This window comes from Austrofundulus limnaeus, unplaced genomic scaffold, assembly GCF_001266775.1.
Source record: "Austrofundulus limnaeus strain Quisiro unplaced genomic scaffold, Austrofundulus_limnaeus-1.0 Scaffold74, whole genome shotgun sequence".
NCBI classification, from domain to species: domain Eukaryota; kingdom Metazoa; phylum Chordata; class Actinopteri; order Cyprinodontiformes; family Rivulidae; genus Austrofundulus; species Austrofundulus limnaeus.
The window spans coordinates 1,059,402-1,082,209 of NW_013952476.1; the positions used below are offsets into that span (position 1 = coordinate 1,059,402).

General features: G+C 38.1%; 1 protein-coding gene across 1 annotated transcript; it reads right to left on the minus strand.

The window, feature by feature from the left end:
* ptpn2a (protein tyrosine phosphatase non-receptor type 2a) lies at positions 1-21,949 on the minus strand. Its single transcript, XM_014010846.1, has 9 exons — positions 21,764-21,949; positions 20,379-20,469; positions 20,196-20,296; positions 19,996-20,094; positions 15,303-15,440; positions 12,330-12,539; positions 10,657-10,821; positions 3,390-3,580; positions 1-1,049 (listed from the first exon to the last, which is right to left on the minus strand). Exons 1-9 carry the CDS (start codon positions 21,818-21,820, stop codon positions 863-865), a joined length of 1,239 nt encoding a protein of 412 aa, XP_013866300.1. The 5' UTR covers positions 21,821-21,949; the 3' UTR covers positions 1-862.
* Positions 21,950-22,808: the final 859 nt, after the last annotated feature.

A 22,808-nucleotide genomic window follows, 5' to 3' on the forward strand; every position in this document is an offset into this window, starting at 1 on the left:
TCAAAGGTACCAAGAGTAGTTTCATTTAGTAACACGTGAGTTATTCAAGAGAAAATACATTCCACTTAATGGGAGTATACAAGGCTTTGTCATTAACAACATGTTCTTGTTATCTTCCTAAAACAAACAGCTTTGCTTTGGTTTCCTCAACAACAAAACAACAGCAGGAAAAACATGAACCCATCCAGTGGGCAACACATGCACTAATCGGCAAGGAACTCGGCAGTTTGTATAATTTCAGTGACAACCAGAACTCATCTTCAGAGTTAATAAAAGAGAAAACGTAAAAAGAACACTAAAATGCCCTACTGAGTATGAATGGAAGAACTGTTGGTGATCTGGAGAACCAGTAAAAGCATGCATTCCTTAGATTAAAACAAAAAAAATCTCGTAGTTGGCCGCTTGGCTCTGGAGTTTTCCTACATTTTTTTTAAACGTAGGATGGACATCATTCTAAGTAACRTTGAAATGTAAAATGTATCCATAAATGAGAAACACACATTTGACAATTACAAATAAAGAATGCAAAAATAAATCTGTCAGGAATTGTTTTCTTTGTACTCTACCTTTAGTCATTTCTTTCAAAGCATTATTTACTGTGACACAGTACATTCATCAACAGTGTAAAGAAAGAGGGGAAAATCATCGTGCTGGCACCAGGATCCTGAGATGTTACTATTTTTAAGATCTTACAGAAAAATATACACACACTCATTTGATCTAGCACTCCTGCATTTTGACCTTAAGTAATAAATATCCACAGTTATGCACATTTTACCATCTACGTCTACTAAGAGAGGAAGTACCTAATCCCAGGTGCCGGTGCAAAATTGGGAGTCAGTTTTTAGGGAGCCAGAGTGCGTTAATGAACGTACATCCAGCACAACAGGCCGACGACCAGGACTGCTCCAGCACCGACGTTTAGCAAAATGGGCCTCCAGTACCGCCACTTCTCTTGCTTCTTCTCTGAGTCACTCAGTTTTTGTTTTATTTGCTGGACCTTCTGTGTGGTGATGGCATTTCTCTCCTCACGGTGTCTTTTCCTCACACTGAAATATCAAATGGGGGTGGGAAAATAGAGAGAATTTTGATCTTAAGCAAAAAAACCACCACGGCAAAACATGATTACATACAAGGAATAAACAAAACAAGAAATTATGAGTTTTTTTTCTTTAAGATAAAGACTCTAGCATACAGACCCTGGCAGGAAGAACCCCATGCCATGACGTGTACTACAGTGACAGGAGTTTCTGAGGAGATCTGCACTACATGCCTTGTTAACTATAATAGAGTTTCAGGTAGAGAATAAAATGACTATTTTTCCAGATCCTTTAGTTTGCTTTAATTTATCCTGAGTTCCAGAATGATCACCGAGGTGATTTGGTCCYATCAGTTCTAGCTTCTAACTGCAAGTAGGAGCCTGCTGCAGTAAAATAGGGAGAGGTTCTTGGGTGTGGGCGGAGTTTGTGAAAACCCTAATTCAGTGGTCCCCAAACTACGGCCCGCCTCCACATTTGGCCCGGCCCCCTGAACAATGCCAGAGAGGCATTATGATCTTTAAGTCTGCCCCATGAATCCTTGACTATTTTATCGGAGAAAATCTCATCAGTGCACCTCACACTACAGGCCACATGAGCGCGATGCGCACGGTGCTGAAAAGCAGCACATCTGTCCCACACCGCTCGGGGCGGCTGTGGCAGAGTGGTTAGGGGAGTCGTCCTGGAACCGGAAGGTCACCGGTTCGATCCCCTGTCCAGCTGCTTCAGTTGTCGTGTCCTTAGGCAAAACACTTCACCCCTAATGCCTCTGATGTGTGTCCCATCAGTGTATGAATGTGATTGGCACTGATTAGTCTCCATAGATGATTGTACATGTTAGCTTTGTAGAGACCTAACAGAGTGCTGTGTGAATGGGTAAATGAGGACACAGATTGTAGTGTGAAGAGCTTTGAGTATCCTGGATGGATAGAAAAGCACTATATAAGTACAGTCTATTTTACTTTTTTTTTACCAGGCCCAACGCGCACAATGTGACGCACACACAATGYCCCGCTTGTGACTCAGTTACCGTACAAAAAGTTAAACAAAAAACAAAACAAAATAAATAAATAAAAAATCTACAAGCGTTATTAWGTGGCTGCAGTTTGCAACATTAGATTATGCCTCATTATTTCTGTTTCTGCCTCCTTTGTAGGAGGACGAGAGAAGAGAGGAAGGCATGAAGGCAGAGATGCAGTCAGCTGGTAATCACAACGCGCCGCTGCCACTGTGTTAAAAATATTATTAAATAAAAACAGAAACAGAACATGGATTTGATTTATGCAACAAAAAGTCTAATAATTAAAAAACTCTAAGGAAAATCTCAAGTTATGCACAGTGAGTCTACATCTGCAGGAGCCAGTGGTTGTGAAGACTAAACCCGTGCTCTGCTGTGACACTGCTGGAGTAACAACACCACTTTAGCCAAAGTTTTAAAATCAGAAAAAAGCTTCTCCAGTTGATCAGAAGTCAGCAAGACTTTATTTACAAATCCCAAAACAGGAGGAAATCCCGCAGCATGTGCTCCCGCTGCGCCTCACAGACGTGCYCCTCCTGTCCTCTTCAATGCGCTGTCAGCTCCTGGAGATGCATTCAGTATGATGTCTAGATCTGAGATGATGATCAGGTGGAATCTTTTATTTATTTTAGATTAAATAAGACCTCCGTAAAGCAGACCTACTCCATGCGTAAAGCTGAAAATGTCTCTGAGTGTGATGCCACAGAGCAGTCTTGTGAAACCTCGTTAATTTTTTTTTCACCACCTCACCTGGCTTATTTATTAAGTCTTCCAGACTTAAGAGGTCAGGGGTATTAATTGAAACCTGTCAAAATGACAGACGGCCTTCATATTTTCCCTTCATTGTGTAAAAAAACTGGTCAAATATGGAAAATAATGTGCGCTGCCAGTCCCGAGTCACAGAAATGAAGGGCATCTTCCTCTTCCTCTCTGGGTTTTTGGTTATTATTTATTTCACAGATCGTTGTATTTATTTCCTGACTTTCTTTTCTGCAAAGATCCCAGAAATGTTTATTTGGTTATTATTTATTTCATAAATACTGTTGTTTATTTCATTAATAGTATTATTATTTATTTCCTGGCTTCTGGAAAACAATACATGTTTACATTAAGGCACCCCTGCGACTGTCACACTTTTTCTGTTACAAACTGACCCCGGCCCCCCATCAGAGAAGGGAAACGTTATGTGGCCCTCACAGGAAAAACTTTGGGGACCCCTGCCCTAATTGGCCGAACTGACTTGTTTTTAAATGTGCTAAATAAACTAATTCGATTTGAGTTTTTATAAACAGACAAACTTTCTATGTTGTAAGAGTTGCTGAGCTGTCACTTACCGCACAGAGTTTTCCTTCCCAAGGTGGTCCTGACTGTCTGTCTCTTTGGTTGAGTGGTGGTCTCCTGTGACTGCCTGTGGCTCCAGGCATGGTCCATTGGGTCTGCTGTCATTTAGATGAGGTCTGGGTGGGGGTGGTGGAGGGGGCAAATCTGGCTCAGAGACATCTCTGGACAGGCCTATAAACGTGTTCTGTTGTAGGGGACAAAAGAGCGACATCCTTTTCAAGCTGAACRTTTTCTGTTGGTTGTGTTTATTGTCTAGTTGCAAGGCTAATAAAAAAAACAACATTGGAGATGATCTCAGTCTAAAACTCTGGCATGAGGAGAGCAGGTGATATGTCMCCTTTAAGAAATGCTTTTACACCTTTACAGACAAACTCAGCAGGTTAATTATATACACAAAAAATATCTCAGCAATATATAAGTGTAAAGAAAATTACATTAATATTTCATGTTAAACATGTTGATAAGAAAAAAACAATTAAGAAACAYATTTCCTTTCTATATTGCTGAATTATTGCTGAATAAGCACATTATTCATGGAACTAATGTAGTCAATTTAATGTACCAAAGTTTGTAGTTTCAAAAAGTGGGAAATGTGGAAAATGAACAACTCATACTCATTGAAGAAGAAAAAAATATCCTGATTTAGACCTAAACATAAGGGATTTTAAATAATCCTTGCCTAAATGTGACATGAAAGAATCTGTTTCTGTCTTATGATTTTGTTCAGATAATGAATAGAAAAGTGTGGAACAAAAATCAGATTTCCACATATTGCAAAAAAGCTGCTCCTCGGTCAAAAATAGCTCAAGTTTGTCCCAAAGCTCTAATTCTAAATCTAACYCTGGTCAGTTTTTGCAGAACAAAASAAAGCCCTGGATAATTGTTTAAAACTTACAATTATGCTCAATATGAAAGTCATAAAGCTGGAAAGAAAAGGCTCATTTGTTAAATTAGAAAAACGGTCCCATTATGATCCTGGTCTTAGAAAAGATGTCAGTGAATTCAGGTCTGAAGCTGCCGTTTACACCTGATAGAAACAAACTAAACTGTCTCCTGATATCTTCTGTTTAAAGAAGCATGATGATGAAATGTATGAAAGACGGTACTATAGAATCTGATTGTCACTATACTGGTAGGTTGTTGGGATTTATGGGAACCAGAAATGTTTTTAACCCTCCTGCTGCCCTTGGGTCAAAATCACCTTTAGCCATATAACCTGACGGACAACAGTCAGTAACAGTACTTATTTTTCTTAMAACAGGATGGAGTTTTCTTGATRTTTTTACKTGAAATACCATGCTGAAATGTAATTGAGTGTAAATGAGTGTATGTCAGCATTTACAAGCTCTACTTAAATATTCTTGGTATCAAAATAAAGCTAACAATTGGGAGCTTCTGTTAGAAGTGTAACTATTAAAACAGCTGCTGTGGCTTTAGACATATTGAAGACAGGACATATTTTTTATTTTTTTTTCCCTCCCGTCTGAATAATTTTTTCATTAGACAGTATATAACCTATTTAAAACCATAATGAAGAAGGCTAAAAACTCTTGGAAACTATAAATCCACTTGTGGACATTACCTGTGCAAAGATTCAAGCTGCTAAAATTAACTGGAGCAAAGTTACACAGGCTTTAGTAAAGAAATAATTTTGCATTTTGTCATTCTGCAGAGGACAGACCATGATAGTACCATTAATAAATGTTAAGTTTTTATTGCACAAGTTATTTATTTTTTCTTACCTACCTGAAAAGACTTGTTATTGAATGTTTGTTCTTGTGAAAAATGATCCAAACATTTATTTGTCACATATATATTATATGAAATAATGAGAAATTATATTTGACTTCAGTTGGATCACATACCCTCAAAATCAAGTAAAAAAACTTTCTTTCAACACACTTCACAACATATTTTGGTATCTGTTTTGGCTTGCTTTAAAAACAAATGTCAAAACATTTTCCTTTACAGATTTGTTGTAACGTAAAAACAGTTTCAATGAGCTTTTAGCCAAGATTCTTAGCTTTMTATTGATACCAAACATGTCCAGGTTCAACTGACAGATCTTAGTTTAACAGAAGTTAAAAGAAATAAAAAAAATGGGAAATGATGGTTTGCCCCCAGTACCGGTGGCATCAGGCTCAACAGGTTAAAGGAAAATATGATGTCATTCAAAAGTATTTAGTACTCTTGGAAGTCTCTCAATTTTGTTGCTTTACTACCAGGGGTGTTTAATTTGATTGTAAGTCATTATTCTAAATACTTCATAATAATCAAGTCAAATGGGGATTTATTTTAAATAATAAAATAAAAAACTAAACTGGAAAGTGGTGTGTCCAATATGTATTCAACCCATTTGCATTAAAGCCTCAACCATTGCCCTCAGAGGTCACATAATTAGTTAAATAAGATTCACCTGTGAGCAATCTAAGAATCAAACAAATTAAACCGGTTAAATGCTACACACCTGTTGTACCAGCCTCCACAACAAACACCAATACAACACCGGCTTAGGGCTACTACCAATCAAGAGACATCATGAAGACCAAGGAACTCTCCATACAGACCAGAGAAACAGATCAGGGTTGGTGTTTAAAAAATGTCCCAGAGACTTCTATTAAATTCAATATTATGAAAAAATTATACCTTTGCAGAAAACCTGCCAAGACAAACTGAACAAAGAGGGCATTAATCAGAGAAACATGACAAAGTTTAGCCTGATGGAGCTGCAGCTCTTCTGCTGTCTTTCTGTAGGACCATTGGAAGCTGCATAGAGCTGGGCTTCATGGAAGAACATCAGGAAGAAGACAGATTAAAGGTAACAAAGTTGGACTGATTGAATTTCTTCCCTCTGAACTGGAAGAAGGTGCTGAGGCCCAAGGAGTCTAAAATTGAGGTTTTGGTCATTAAGGACGACATAATGTCTAAGACAAATCTCCCACCACTGCCTGCTGAGAACACTGTCCCTACAGTGAAGCACGGTGGTGGCAGCGTCATGATGTGAGGATGTTTTTCATCAGTAGGGACTGAGAAACTGATCAGAGTTGGAGGAAAGATAAATGAAAAAAAAATTGGGGAACTTCTTGGACTCTTCCAGAGTTCCAAATCTGAGTAAGAGGTTCACCTTCCAGGAGGACAATGACCATAAACACACGAGGAACTGTGTTCTGGAATGGTCCAGTCAAAATCCATACCAGTCGAACAGAAAATCCTTAAAAAATATGTGCAAACAGTATCCATTCAACCTGAAGGAGACGCAACAGTTTGGTCATGACAAATKATCAAAAATACCTGAAGACGGACCAAGATTATAAAGACCTGAAGAAACTTGATGCTGAAACTGTTTAAAAAGGTGATGAGTCTTGGGGGCTAAATGCATAGGCACAACCATTTTTCAGTTTCACCTGTTTTTAAAGAAATATTTACCACCACAACCATTTAGTTTAATTTTTTCTGAATGTATCTGCATTTTTGTAGAATTAGTTAATAAGTAAGTAGAATATAGGATTTTACATTTCTAGCAATGCCGTGTGTAAAATACATTTTTTAAAGAAAACATTTAAACTCCTTTAAATGAACTGTCTAACTTTTCTGATTTGAGCAAAGAAAATAAAAATAGAGTGCCAGCTGATTTTGTATCTCAAGCCTCAACATGTTTGGCTCCTCATGATGAAAGTTCCCCAATAAAACTGAAAGCTTGAAATTGCAGCAACTTGTTAAAGTATGTGGGGCAATGTTCAGCTACTATTAAACCAAGAGTTTTGAGGCAACAGTTGGTGCTCAGAGCAAATGTTGAGGATGACGCTCAGCTCCTGCAACACCAGATTTTAGCTCAGCATCTATAAAACTCAGTCATTTTTGTACTGCTGGTTTTGCTTTCGCAGTGGCGGCCATCTTGAATTGGCATATCATATGCCAATTAAAGATGCAAAATCATATCATACAAAATCCACTTATTTAGTTGTTGAATAGATTTTGTGGTGTACTTGGAGTCTCTAGGACACAGAAAAGTTAAATACACGTAGTTTCTCCTGGTGCTGCAAAGATATCTTTATATACTATTTGGGTCATATTTTTTAACCCGTTCAGCACTGCAAAAACTGTCCACCTAACCAAGTTGCAAAATCTTATATCCAGACAAAAAGTCTTTTTGATCTTTTTTTGAGACTGATTTACTAAACAAGAACTGAYTGTGTAAGAATAATAATAATCTTGTTTTCAGAATGTGTAAGATTATTTGTCTTGTTAGTCTGAAAATTTGACTCAAATTAAGTCAAAAAATTTCTGCCAATGGAGTAAGAAAATTTTACTTGGTAAGACTCTTGAAATATTGGATTTGATTCAATTTTTTCTTATTTCAAGAATCTTACCAAGTTAAATTTTCTTACTTCATTGGCAGAAATCTTTTGACTTAATTTGAGTCAAATTTTCAGACTAACAAGACAAATAATCTTACACATTCTGAAAACAAGATTATTATTCTTACACAATCAGTTCTTGTTCAGTAAATCTGTCTCAAAACAAGAGCAAAACGACTTTTTGTCTGGATATAAGATTTTAAAACTTGGTTTGGTGGACATTTTTTGCAGTGACTTTTCTTTGTTTTCTATGACGTTTTCTGAACTAAAGCGTCAAATTATTTGTGAAAGAACTTCTAAATAAGGTCTGGATTTAACAACTACAGTTTGGTGGTCTTCATTCTCCTCTGGCTCCAACGTGTCAGGCTGGATGGACAAGCCCTCCCTTGTTGACATCTTTTAATTAATTTGTAAATAAAAGGTTTCTGCACAGCTATATAGTCATAAACTCCTCTATCAAACTGGAATGAACTGGTCTGGAAGCTGGAGGGGGCGGGGTGTGAAGCGCCTAGTTTGGATTTAAAGAGACAGCCTCAAAACAAGCTGATCTGAGACACACCACACCTCAGAGGGGCTTGTTGATTTACAGTAAGGAGGAATTCAGACCAAAGCATTACAGTTCCACTTTATATAGACCCCAAGTGAAGGATTTTAATGTGAAAAAGAAAGATTTAAAATCACCATGTCTCCTTTAAGGTTAATAAGTTGTAGACGTACTGATGATTATGTTCTAAAAATTTCAATAAAGACCAGTCGGTGAATTAGGAGATACGGTATTTTGTAAACGGTACAAATAAACGGGCAAAATCACTTTTGACCTTTTCATTTACAACTGGTAATAACTACGCTGAACTGTATCCATGTTTCCATCCAATTTAAATTCGAATTTTGAGCAAATTTTTCAAAATTTCGCAAAAAGGAAAAAAAAAACAAACAAGAAATGTGAATCAGATGTGTTTCCATCAACTGGCTTGAAGCGAATCAACCAGGCTACGCAAAGTTTAATTACGTCAGACACATAGCTGTGTGAAGCTGACACCCCACCCACGTCAAAAAAGCCATCAAATAGTCAGAATCGTTAGTGCTCCGTTTGTGCAGGTTTGTGCCGTTGAAAGTGTCGTTTGTGCTGTTTTGGTTTCCGAGATATTAAATATTATATTTTTTGGTCATCCAGAGTTAACCATCACCCCATMTCGCTCCAAAACCTAACCAAAATGGGCTAGGTCGTTAGTGCTCCGTTTGTGCAGGTTTGTGCAGTAAAAACTGTCGTTTGTGCAGCYTTTGTTTTCGAGATATTAGCAGTTATAAATTCGGCCGATGACGTCACCATTTCGGAGCGTGCTGGGGGGACGATGATGTCATCGCGTTAAAGTAAAAACTTTTAATATCTCCAAAACTGTAACAGCACAAACGCTCATTTCTACTGCACTAAGCTGCACAAACGAAGCACAAAAAAAGTAAACTGTTTCGGTTAACTTCAGAGGTTGCTGGGGGGATGGTGACGTCATAATGAGCTAAAGACATAATGCTTAATATCTCAAAAACTACAACAGCACAAACGCTCATTTTAGCTGCACAAACCTGCACAAACGAAGCACTAACCAATCCGCTTACTTGTTTGGATTTTTTGTGTGGGTGGGGTGTCAGCTTCACACAGCTCAGACACATGCCTGTAGTAAACAGGAAGTAGAAGTCGCAAACTCACAGGGACCACACATCTCAGGACAATGGAGAAAATTTATCAGGAACGTGTTGCTACTATCGGGAAAGTTGTAATTATTCTGTCAACAACTAGTTTTGGTGATGTTACATGCTGTCTGTAGATGTAGAGAAAGAAATGCAATCCTCTTCATGTTGACTGTCATTAAATTAGTACAAGGTCACATAATATGACAGCTGTTGTCATTTACAGTAGTAATAATAKTAGTAGTAATAGTAATAGCCAACATGCCAGTGATCAGAAGTTATTTTTCTGACATTAGGGTAAACAATGAGTAGAATCAGTTTATGAATAAATATTTTTATTATTTACCAAGCTACAGTCAAGTCAAAATTTATGATTAATAGCAGTCATATTATGTGACCCTGTACTAATTCAATAACCGTAACCATGTCGGTGATCAAAAGTTRTTTTTCTGACACTAGAGGATGTAAACAATTAACAGAAATAGTTTTTGAATAAATATTTTTACCATTTCCTTAGCTACAGTGAAGCCACAATATACAGCGGTCATATTCTGTGACCATGTGTAACAGTCAACAGTTTGTTTGGTTTTTTTTGTATGTCTTCAGCCTCTGGCTTACACTTTTGGCGTGTCATGTTCTTTTTTGTGGCCATTTTTGTTTTGTTTTTTATCTTTTATTTATCTTTCATTATTCTTCTCAGCCTCTCCTGTATTAAGCTGCAGTGATGTGCAAATTTCCCCACTGTGGGATCAATAAAGTTTTATCTTATCTTATCTTATCTTATCTTTTGCCAAGTTCTGTTGTAGAAACGCAACATCGCCCCCTCTGGTCACAATATATGACAGTCACAAAATATGGTGTAACACCGGTACCAGACAAACAGCGGGAACAGCTGATCAACCWTGTGAGGTAAATGTTCGCTACATCAGAACTTATTCAGCAAACTTGTTTCCACCTTCCCTTTTGGGCATTAACTCTTTTTCGAAAAACCCAAAAACCACCTCCAGCGAGCKCATAAACATTTTTGCGAAATAGAGGAAGTTTTTTTTTTTGAATCGTGCTGTTTCCATTCACCTTTTCTAATGCRATACTTCAAAATGTGCATTAAAAAATGCAGATGGTTAACACAGCTAGTTTCAGATCTCCAACACAAACTAAACTCAGTTTTAACAAACTGAGCATCAGCCTGTCATTGTTAGTAATCCAGCTGAGCTACCTGTGGTTCTGAGTTGTCTGTCAGGATGAGCTTGGCTCCCTCCATGATGGCCATGTAAGAAAAGCGCAGCTGGTCCGAGGTCTGGATCAGGCCCATGCGATATTCTCTCATGCCTAATAGCACCTTCTGCACGTCCACTGATGACGGGCTCTTCCTCTTGTCCATCTAAAAAAAAAAAAAACAGATTTACATGTTTAGAAAACACAAATGGTAAGATTGAGCAGTTAAGCCAGTGTTTTCACTTCATACTGAGTCACATCAGATTGCCTAACAGGACATTACACACCATGTGTCTTCAGGTCACGGTGTTAGAGTTGTGTAATGTGGTTATTATTAAAGTAAAATTAATGTAAGGCTCATTTGGAGTTAAAACAAAATAAACTTATTTAAATACGTTGTCTGTCAGGATGAGCAGTCTGTGTATATTTTGAACTGCAGAGTGTAATCGGATGAGATTTAACTGACAGAACCAAACGCCTCTCAAACAGTTCTGATGACTCAAAGGCAGCTAAACCTGTATGGTGTGAGGAAGCAAAGGATATTCTTTGATAATAAAAAAAAACTCCACCCTTCAAACAGCTGAGACTAAACAGGAAAAATAAATGTCACTATTCATGCTGTAACTGATGATTCATGTTCTCTGGATGTTTGTGCTTGCTATAAAACCAAGATGCAAACTGATTCATGCTTCACTCTGTTGAGCTTATCACATCAAAAAAAATTGTCTCTTTTAGTCTTTGAGTAGAAGATAAAATCTACTTTTAGAGGYTGCGTGATTCTGAATCAATTTACAAAAGTCTAAAATCAATTTAGTTAACTTACGAGAGCCACCAGATTAGTTGCTGCTTGGTGCTGTTTATCCTATTAGAGCTACCGTAGCTGTTCAAGTGGAAACATGTTGCAGTAAAACCATGTTTAACCCTGCAGAATGTGATTTGTGTGTAAATTTCCAGTGATAAACACAATCACATTACCTTTTTGATTCTACAAAGCTAGCATCCATGCTRACTGTTAGTCAACAACCCGCGATGATTACATTTTAAATTTTTTGGTTTTGTTTCTACACAATATTCTGCACATTTATTAATTAAAAAATAAATAAAACACAAACATAAATATGGCCTGGTAGTAATTGAGAGTCATTCACAACACCTACTCTGAGGACAGCATAACTCAATATCACGAATCTGTGCATGCTAGCTCCTCCGTTTCCTAAAATTTTGATTCACGTGTTTTTGTTTGTTTTTTAACCTTTATTCTACCTGGAATATTCCTACTGGGTTTTAAAACATTTTTTACAAGCAAGTCGTGGAAAAGACGGCGGAGTAAAAGTTTCACGTGAAAACACAACAGCATTAAACCGGACAACGTGAGGAGGAATTTAGGAAGCACGTCTGAAACATGGGATTAGTTTCCAGGTAACTCACACATACCTTGTGTGACTAATGGCACAAGCTAAACACAGCATGCAGAGATGGTGGAAAAAAACAAGAAAATCCAACAGCAGTAATTCTCTTTTCTGTTATCAGTACACTCAGATATAATCTTAGTGTCAACCTCCCACCCTACCATTAAACCAAAACACAAAACTCTTGAAAAAAAGTTTCAACTCTTAAACAACTTTTCTGTTTAACTCTGTGTTTAGTGCCAACACCAGCCCTTCCCCTTATTACCAAGACCAAACAGGTGTCCACCAAGGCGAAGGTCCCCGAACGTCCGATTCCAGCGCTGCAGTGCACCACCGAGGGCCCGTGTTCCGGGCCCAGCGAGCCAGACTCCCGGACCTTGAAGAGGAATTTGAGGAAGGAGGCAGGAGATTCAGGCACGCCAAAGTCAGGCCACGTGGTGTAGTGAAAGTGGTAGATCTTTCTCGACTCTCCTGTCTAAAACAAACACAAGATGTGATAACGTTACTGAAGCGACGTGCAAACAGGGTTTTGTTCATTTGTGTGTTACCCCTAAGGTCCACTCAGAGTGAGCAGCTACTATAAAAGGTGGTTTTCATCTTTGTTGCCTCAGACTGAACTTTTCAGGCTCAATGCTTCATTTGAGACTTCTTATGCTCAGAATACCCCAAWGAACCTGACATTTTGTTGACAATAGCAACCTGCTGCGTGAACAAAGAGGTTTGAACAAAAACATTACAATAAAGGCACTGTTAAGGTTAAGAAAAAAAAAGAAAAAACATGTACAATTATTTGCTATTTAACCCTTATCCAAGACAAAAAGTGATTTCATTGATACACAGAGAGATTTTTAGGAGATGGACTGGGGATAAAAATGTATGGTTGGGTAATTGTTCAAAAAAAAACCTCATCAGATAAGGCATTTTACTGCACTTTTTAATGGCCATAAATTTTGCTAATTTCRTTTACTACATTTTTAATACCTTTACTTAGGGCTGCGCGGTATATGCAGTAGACGGTTGAAACRRTATGAAGTTGGACTACGGTAGAAATTTACCCTCTACCGTCCTGTYGTCATTACGTCATCGCACCTGTGTCAACATGGCTGCGAGTGYAGAGRCAACTGAGCAGGAGGAGTTCAAAATATAATGAAGAAATTATAGTGTTTTAAAACACGTATAGAGAGAATAAATCCTCAAAATTCCCCACTCCAGCTGTAGAAAAGTTATGTCGGATCATTTCCTCCCTCTCTACCGCTGCACGTCGCGCAGAGCGAAGTTTTAACAGCCGTAGTTTTTTCACAACCAAGTTGTCGGAGAAAAAAACTTGTTTTTTATGTATTGTTACAGAGAGGATAAAAAAAAGATGTGGACGTTCGTTCAGTCAGAAATCCATCTTGTTAATGTAAAGTCGGCTTCTGCTCTGATGATGATTAAGATGRTGGTGCAGCAGAGTAGCAGGTCAGTTCAACAGGCAGAGGCTCATTGTATGGCAAGCAGATGTTATATTTATTTGGCTTCACCACACTTACATTCCAGTTATCTGAAATTGTTTTATGACTAGGGCTATGTGAAACTTAAGCCCCTTCAGGTCCTGTAACACTATAACGTTTTAGGCAACTTATGCCAACATAGAATGTTTTTATGTCTAAATGACTAATTTTACTTGAAGTACTGGTTGTAACGTCCACTTTATTTTGATATTGTTGAAAATTTGAGAAATGTTTTTGTTTGTTGTTGAAACCGTTTTGCAATATAGATAAAACTTTCTTTTGTACTTCTGTTATGTTCATTTGCACTACAGCAAAAATACTGGCTTTGATTATGATTACAGTTTTCTGCAAAAAAAAAAAAGCTCTAAAAATTACATTATCTTTGCTTTTTGTGATAATTTTCTACCGCGATTTATACCGTTACCATGATGGGATTCAATTTATACCATGATATGAATTTGAGGTCATACCGCCCAGCTCTACCTTTACTTATGGATTTCTCACTTAAATGGCCGTTTCAAACAAATGGGTTATTTTTACAGGATTTTGATAAATGGATGGATGGATTTTAACTCATGTAGTTAGTGCTGGGCGGTATACTGGTTCGTACCAAAAAACGGTTTTTATTTTTGTTATGATGATATGAATTTTCTGAATACGACATTCTGGTTTAAAAAGCCTGAACATGTTCCGAATGTTACGTTGCGCCCGCCAGTGAACCGTTTCACAGGGGACACTTTTCTTTACAGCACCACTATGTGCTTTAGCAAGCTAACGTTATTGTGGAGCAGCTTCCCTTCTCAAAGGTGGAGATTTTGCTGCTTATATCAACTGATGCAACTGATGTAAAAAAAAAAAACTCTGCCATTTCCACCATGAATATAGTATTCAACTCTTCAGTGACGCACACTGATAGATTTCAGACTCAATGTAAATTTGCCACATGGAGATGTGCTTCTATCGTGTAAAGCCTGGGGGGACTTCCTGGGGAAGTGGTTTTTTGTGGGGTTGAGTTGACAGGTGCACGGAGGCTGAACTGTCCTGTTGAGCTTTAATAAATAACATAAAACTATAGACGATAATGATCTTTGTTCAACCCTCCTCCTTCATGACCAGACTAAAATGCGTGACTGTCTACAACCAGGCAAAGAAGAAAAGACATGTAGAGGAGGGAACAGGAGGTACAATAAAAGAAAAAAGTCAAGAAATAGTTTCTGTGTAACTTCAGCTGACGGTGTAATACCATTTAATTGTTGAAAATACTGTGATAAAATTTGGGTCATGCCTCCCAGCACTACATGCAGTCATTTAACATTATTTATTCTTAATATTTGATCATTTTTAAATTCCATTTATCATAGTAAAGTTACATCACAGTATGGCTCTTTAAGTAAACTGCACATCCAAACAGCCAAAACCTTATTGCTATTATTTCTTCAGGTTTTAAGTTCAGCCTCTGTTGCTTTAGAGATCCTAGCCAAGTTAACATTGAGCTACATTTGTGATACTGACAGCTTTGACTTTCAGGATAACTGGTTCAGTTGTTAACTTTGATTGTAGTACAACAACAAAAAAACATTAAATTATCTGCTGCCTGAAGGTCAGTTAGAAGAAATAAAACGAGACATTATTTTCTTGGAAAATACTGAACTGGTCTTAATTRAATACACAACACTTGTATAACACAACGTAACATTTTAGTCCCTGACTTGGAAACAAATAGTCAACATGTTCCATCCTAGGCTCACCTTTGTGTTCTCGAGCTCTAACAGTCTGATGGTGTACTGGGACTGGTCCTCCTCTGACAGCAGTCTCACAACAAAGCCTGTGTCTGTGAACGACATCTGGAGCTCCTCTGAGGTGGGCCAGTACTGTGCACACTTTTCCTGGTGAGACAAARAATTCACTCAGTTTTTAGGCAGGTCCTGTTTTATCAGGGTTAACAAGAATGGATGGAAGGAAGATGTTAAGTTATAGTAAAAAAAAGGACCTCTGTTTTAATTTTACGTCTTAGTACATGACCATGTGTTTTTTTGTTTAAAAAAGCCCAAATACAGAGGCAGTTTGGGGAAGAAAAAGATGAGCAGACTAATTTTTTTTTTAAGTAAACACCATTTATTGGGTGCTGATCAAATGTACTGGTTATCTAATCAGTATTTGTGAGCACCTCTGTAAAGACAGATGTTTTGACAATTTACTCCTCTGGAGCTCCTCCTCTCCACAATACAGAGAAACAGTGGTTACTATTAATCCCTCTGAAGATTATAAAAGGATGTTTATAAACAGTTTAGAGTCCACCTTTCTATTGAGACAAAGATTATTTGCAGGTAAAAACAAGCGCAAAAATAGTTCAGCAAGTTGAGCAAGAAGGAAAGATGGAGCTCCATCTCCGACTCTACAAGTTCCAATGGCAATGGCCACTCATGACGCCATGCATTCTCCTTACACGTATAATCCACGGCTCTCTCACGAGTAACCCGAATGTTCATACAAACAACATAGCTTCAGTTCTGTTATCTTCCKGGTGCAAAGTTTGGCACGTCTGACTTTAGGGAAACACCAAACAGTACTGGAATGTCGAGTCTTCGACAGGCTGGAAAGCAGGTGGAATTGCTGAAAAGTTTGGCGTGTACTGGTGTCTGCTTGCATATAGCTGCATATAGCTTGTGTGTAAAGCTGCCACAAACGATTATTTTTATAATCGATTAATCACCGATTATTTTTTCGATTGGTCGACTAATCGGATCATTCGTTCATTGAATATAAAACATACAGCTTATCACGCCAGAATGCAGCTGCTATTATACAACCATGGTTAGATTTTAGCTATATGCTAACTAAAAATATTTGCTGTGGAAGGCAAGTTCTGCCTTACAGATATTGCACAGGTTTGTCTTTAATTTTCTTAAAATGATCCCACACTTTTGAGCTCCGTTGCCAGGTAGCCATGATACCAGAGCCTGTCTGTATAATGTCTTGTGACGTCCACGGCCTACCCCAGTTACSACTACTGTGCATGTGTGTCAAGGACAGAAAGGCAGTTGTGGCAGTGGAAGCTGTCAAAGCAGTTAGGAGAGAAAAAAAAAGAATAACAACAACAACAAAAAAAGAAAACGATTAATCGATTACTAAATTAGTCATAGATTATTTTAATAATCGATTAGTCGTCGATTAATCGTGGCAGCCCTACTTGTGTGTACTCAGTTTTTTTTGTACATTTATCGCTCAAGCCACTGTTTCTGCATAATTTAAAGAAACTTACATGGTCATACAACTCTTAGGCTTGCACAGCTGCATGTAATCCTGACACAAATGTTGTGCAAAGACTGCATTAGAATGGATGCCAATGAAGGAAATTTACCAGTATAGTGAAAAAATAAGATTCATTCTTGTACCTGAACAGTGTTATAGTGCAGGAATATGTAGCATCAGGGTGGTCCTTTACCTCAGAAGAAATGTTTGGAGTAGACAAAGTCCATACTTTCCCTTTTTTCTCTGCCAAACATGGCTCATCACATTGTGCAAATCCCGTGATCATACTTCTCTGCATGAATCTTAGGTTGGGAAAAGTGACCAAAAGTGTCCCTAAAATGCCATTATAACAACTGTATCATGAGTTACAGTCACTGTCTTTTGTGGTCTTCCCGGTGGAATATGATACAATTTTCCTGAATTTTTTTAAGCTAAAACACAGGTGATAGATACTTCTACAGGCTACTGTGGGTGCTTGTACGAATATGGTTGTTGCACAATCATTCACGTGACTAGAGTTCTATAAATAGGATGAGTGTTGATGTTCATGACAAAACAATTACAAAAGACCAAACAMGTATGGCTTGTTTGGAAGGGTTACCCAGAGAAAAACTTCATAGTGGATTGGTAATGATCCACAAGACGTTTGTCCACAAGCAGAGAGCAGTTTGGTGAAAACTAATCAGGATATTAGAACTTCACACCAACGTCCCAGTGGTGGGGGTTGGTGGTTGGTTTGGACCTGTTAAATGGACCTAAGTAGCACCGTTTTAGCCAACCAGTCAACTCAAAAGCATTTTTTCAACATATTGTGTCCCTTCATTTACCCATCTACACACACACACTGCACTACTACATCTCTACAAATCTAATATGAACTAGACATGGGTTTTTACGATGTAAAAACAAGTGTGCATTGCCACGTAGCATGTCATTGCAGCATGGCTTTGCCTGCAGCATTGGACTTGCAGAATGATCTTTGACCAAGTTCAAATGTGTTTTCTATACCAGCTTGTGCCTGTTACGTCAGCAGGTGTTTAGAATTAAGGTAATTGTGTGACAATATAAAGTTTGATGAGATTTTTTCTCAAAGTTGCATTAGCTGGGTTTTGAACCCTGATCTCCCACATGAAAGTCCATGACCTAGACCATTAGACCAATGGAGTTGTGGCAGAGTATGGTGGCAGGGGTTGGTATGTATGTGTGCAGAAAGAGRCCACATTACCAATACAATTATTGACACTAAACTGCATAATATTACAACAATAGAGCAGTATTAAGACAATATTACAGTAAAACATCAAAATACAATCATATTAGTATTGTAATCACTAAACTACTGAGTGTTAATATTATGAAACTATGGTGCAGTACCATWTTGTGTAGATGCAGCATGGGGCAGTATTGGACCAATACAAGGCTCCATTGACTGCCATTATAATTTATTAAACATTAATATTTCAAAAACTGTACGTTTTACAGGCACCAAAAGGCATAGCCATCATTTGGCACAGGGGCTTTACAGATATAAATTACAATGGCAGCTCTAGGACAAAGTATGCAGGAGGAGAAGCATAGCAAAGTTGAGATGACTTGGATGGGAAACAAATCACAATAGTGTGCATTGCATTGGCAATGCACACTGTCTAGAGAATTTCCTGCAAAAATGCAAGCGTGAATGCATATTGTTGATGAAAAGATTTTTTTTCCTGGAAGAAGCAGAAGCTGAAAAGGTTTAACAACAAAACTGTTAACGCGAGTTCAATTTGAACTGCTGATGTTTACAGAAAGTAGAAAAAAATAGCAAAAATGGGTGAGAAAAGCTGAACAGAGCAGAAATGTAGCCAAAAATAGCAGAAAATAGTTGGATTTAGTAGAGAGATGGTAAAAGGATAGTAAAAAGYTCACATTAGCATAAAAACAAGCATGATAAAACAGCTAAAAAGTAGCTGAAAATCTGAAATTAGCACAAAGAAGCAAAAACAGCATGTTTGTTGAATTAAGCAGTTTGAAGTTGAAAGTAATGCAATAAGGTGGAGTTTTTAGAAAAAAGCTAAAAACATAAATCCAAATATGGCTTAAATTAGCAGGAAAAAGCAGAAATATAGTTGAAATAGCAAAATAAAATGCAAATTAKCAACAAAAAGTACAAGTCAAAGAAGGCTGAAATTAGAAAGAAGCAGAGTAAAAGTTGCAAAATACAATAAACATCTCGAATGAGATAAAAGTGCCAGTAAAGCTAAATAGCTGAAAAAGTACAAGTTGCTGAAAAACCAAAGGTCACAGCACACATGGCATTAATGGGCTGGTTGTTTTGTTTGTTATATGTAATATTGAAAGAGCACAAAAATTGTGGAAGGAGTTGTATGCTGAAAAATGTATGGAAGAAAAATGGATCATCTCATTAGTGCAGCAATGAATCATTCTTTAGAGTCAAATCAGAGCTTCAGATGGCTTTATAAACCGGTGGGGCTCACATCAGAGGCAAAAAGGGGTTTTGTGTCGTGCCCAGAGTCAAGTGAATGCACACACGTTGCGCTCACCCAGTTGGCTAAAGTATTCAAAGGTCTAAAGTGGGGCCAACCATCTGAGAATTGAAGCTGGACTGAAAGCAGGTCGTATAACAGAAAAATAATTCAGAGTTTAGCTGCAAATCTACAAAGGAATGTCCGAAAGGAAAAGAATCAAGATGCCGCTATGAGCACTTTGGAAAGTTCCTGGAAGAAAGGGACAAAAATCCTTCRTATGTGGAAAACTAGGAGACAGATAAGGTCATACAAACAGACGTTACTTCAAGGTATTACAGCTCAAGGTGATTCTACGAGGTGTTGAATCATAGATGTCACAATAATAAGAATTAATGTGTTGTTGTTCACTGGGGTTATTTTAGGGTATTTTTAATGTCTTAATGCCTTAAAGGATCAGAGTGAAAAAGTTGTATTTTCTTCTCCATGACGGTGCAAATATTTTTTTCTATATTTGCCCGCAGGATAAATACAGTTATGTTTTTTGTTTTTTTACATATTACATGAAAAAAAAGTATTTTCTTTCTCACGTCTAAACCACACAAAAAAAGAAACAATCTAGAAACAGAAAAACGAACGTATCTAAAGAAACGCACGTGAGCAAAACGCTTTGAGTTCAGCAGTAAAATCAAAAACCACTGATCAGGCACTGAGGTGTACTCACAGATCCTTTTTCTATCACTCTGTTTAGCATTATAACGGCTTTGGAACGTTGCTCCCAAATCATCAGCCAGAAATGACCACACGTGTTCCTCAAAGGGCCCTGTCACAACAAGGATAAGACGTAAACAAAGAAATTCAAAACAGACACTGAAATGTCTTATATGTACAATCTTTGTCTTTACTTGATGTGTAGCTACATACCTGAGAAAGAATGTAAGCTCTTCCAGCTTCTGTCACTGAGACTAAACTTGCATTGATGTAGTCGTTTTCTGAGTTTTCTAGTTTTACTCGACTGTGATCATCTAAAGCCAGATGAGAGGAAGAGGAGCAGCTGTAAAAAAATGGGCGATGCACATGGACATGTCTCTTTGTTCTGACACTCACATGGGCTGACGTCTCTGTAACGGTTCAGAGTTCTGTTCACTGGAAGTTTTGCGACTTCGTACGGACGCTCAACAGCCTGGGTGCGGATTTCCTAGTGCAGGCGACAGGGACGCATTAGAGGAAAAAAGTCAGTGTAACGTGTACAACCAGGTGAGTGAACGGCAACAACAATGACAACATCAAAAGTACATACCACAAACAGAGATGAAAGGTCGTCATTACACTGAGTCTATTTGTGCAGGTTCACTGGAAGAGCCCTGCTTTGTTCAAACTGTTATTAAAGGAGTATTTAATACCACAGACTTTTAATAGATCTTTACCTTTGTTGTGTGGGTGTGACGAAAAGAGTTCACCTTTTAAAAATGAAACTGTGACCGTTTTACTGACTAAGAGAAAGGGAGCAGAAAACTCACAACTAGACGCAGATTAGAATTTTTTTAAAGGGTCAAATCAAYGACTTGTAATTTTTTTGAACATCAAAATTAACCTATTGCAGCTTTAATCAGAGGGAACTGAAAAATCCTAAATACATTCAGAGCTACATTCATCATAATAACTGCTCTTTAAATCCAAAAATCGATAGTTAACAACAAATCAAATATCCTATCATACTTATGACAGTGGCTGTTATATCTTGCCTGTTTTTTGTTTGTTTTATTTATTCATTTTTCCTAACACTGAACCAAGATCATGTTTTTACTCTTCAAGGATGTGAATTTCAGTCATGTTTAGCTGTTGTGATGATTATAAATCTGTCACATCTTTTCAATAAATTTAACCTGTTATGATGCAAAAACACTGGCCCAACTTTGCCACATTTGGCTTTCTATCAAGACTGCTGAAATAGTCTGGATCACCTCTTTATACATCAGTATTTACTGTTTGTTTGATCATTTCCTTGAAAGTCCTAAACAGGCTGCTGGACATCTCATGTCTTAACTTGTAACCATAAGGTCACCGCCAAAAGTCAGCCGGAACACACGCTGAGTGTTGGGTTGTCAAACAGGGTTGGTGATAAAAACACATGCGTGTTTCTCTGGAAGTCTTGGGGAGTTCTCAGAAACTGCAGCTGACGTCTGCAGGCGTCAGCCGCTAGATAACCGAGCTCTGCTGAAAGCACCGCCGCTGCACGTTTTCCAGCTACGGAAGTCAGCCGCTGCTAACGCGCTGTCTGCCGCTAGTACTTCTGACCGGTGCCCCACCAGCTGCTCACACTGTCCGTTACGTACCACAAATCATTAAATATCATTAGTTAACACACACACACAAGGACAATAAAGATAAAAGTATCCAAACACAGCCACGGACGTGTCTCTGAAATTAGCTAGCTAACTAAGTTAGCAGGCGATCGTCATAGAAACACCAAGAGGCCCGATCAATCTTACGTTGTAAAGGTTCTGCCATTTGCCAGACGAGTCGATGTCCTCAAATTGTTGCTCCATTCTGTTTTAAATGTTGACGAGAGAAGTCTGCTGAATGACTTCAGAGTGTCTGCAGCACCGTYCCCCAACTTACTGCCTTCTGCGAGCCATCTAAACAGCGCTGTGCGTAACCTGATGAATCCCTGCCAAGGTTGCCAGATAGCAAACGAGGAATTATCGTACTCCAGCCAGAAAACTGTGGTAATTTGGCCCAAACTATCCTGTGTGCTGAGGTGCTCTTTCTCTCTTCCCCTCCCCAACTTTGTAGTTAGGTGGATATGGTGAGGTGGGAACGCTGGCGGATTTCGCACCAGGAGATAGTTTTTCTGGTTGGATTGGATCCTTTTATGATATGAGATTTGTTAACGTCAATAATTTTTTTCAATGCACGGAAATGCCAAACATATAGATTTGGGCTTTTAAAAAATAGTTTAGACCCTATAATTGTTGTATAAATTCAAGGGCGTAACTTTAAGTCTACCATTGGGGGGTGGGGGGGCGGGGTATGTTAGAAAACATGACATTGTACATTTTTAAAACAAGTCAAAGTTACCTAAAGACAACAAAAGAGTTGCATCTGTCTACTTCACCAGTTGATTTCTATAGTGTTTGAGCAAATGTTGTCATTTTATGGGGGGCGGGTGGTTATATTGACTGGATCAAATTATTTTGGGGGGTCATAACCCCCCTAATCCCCCCTGCAAATTACGTCTATGTGTGAATACGATCATTATCATGTATCTGGCAACATGGATGCCTTCAAGGGAGTCCGCCTCTTTGCCAAACTCACTTGGGTTGCCAGTTAGGCTTTTGCAGGGGTTTACCACCGTGTTAATGCGCTTCTTTTCATAGATATATAAAAAGGCCTGTAAGATATCTGTGCTTCGTATGTATGTATTTATGTATGTATGTATGTATTTATGTATGTATGTATGTATGTATGTATGTATGTATGTATGTATGTATGTATGTATGTATGTATGTATGTATGTATGTATGTATGTATGTA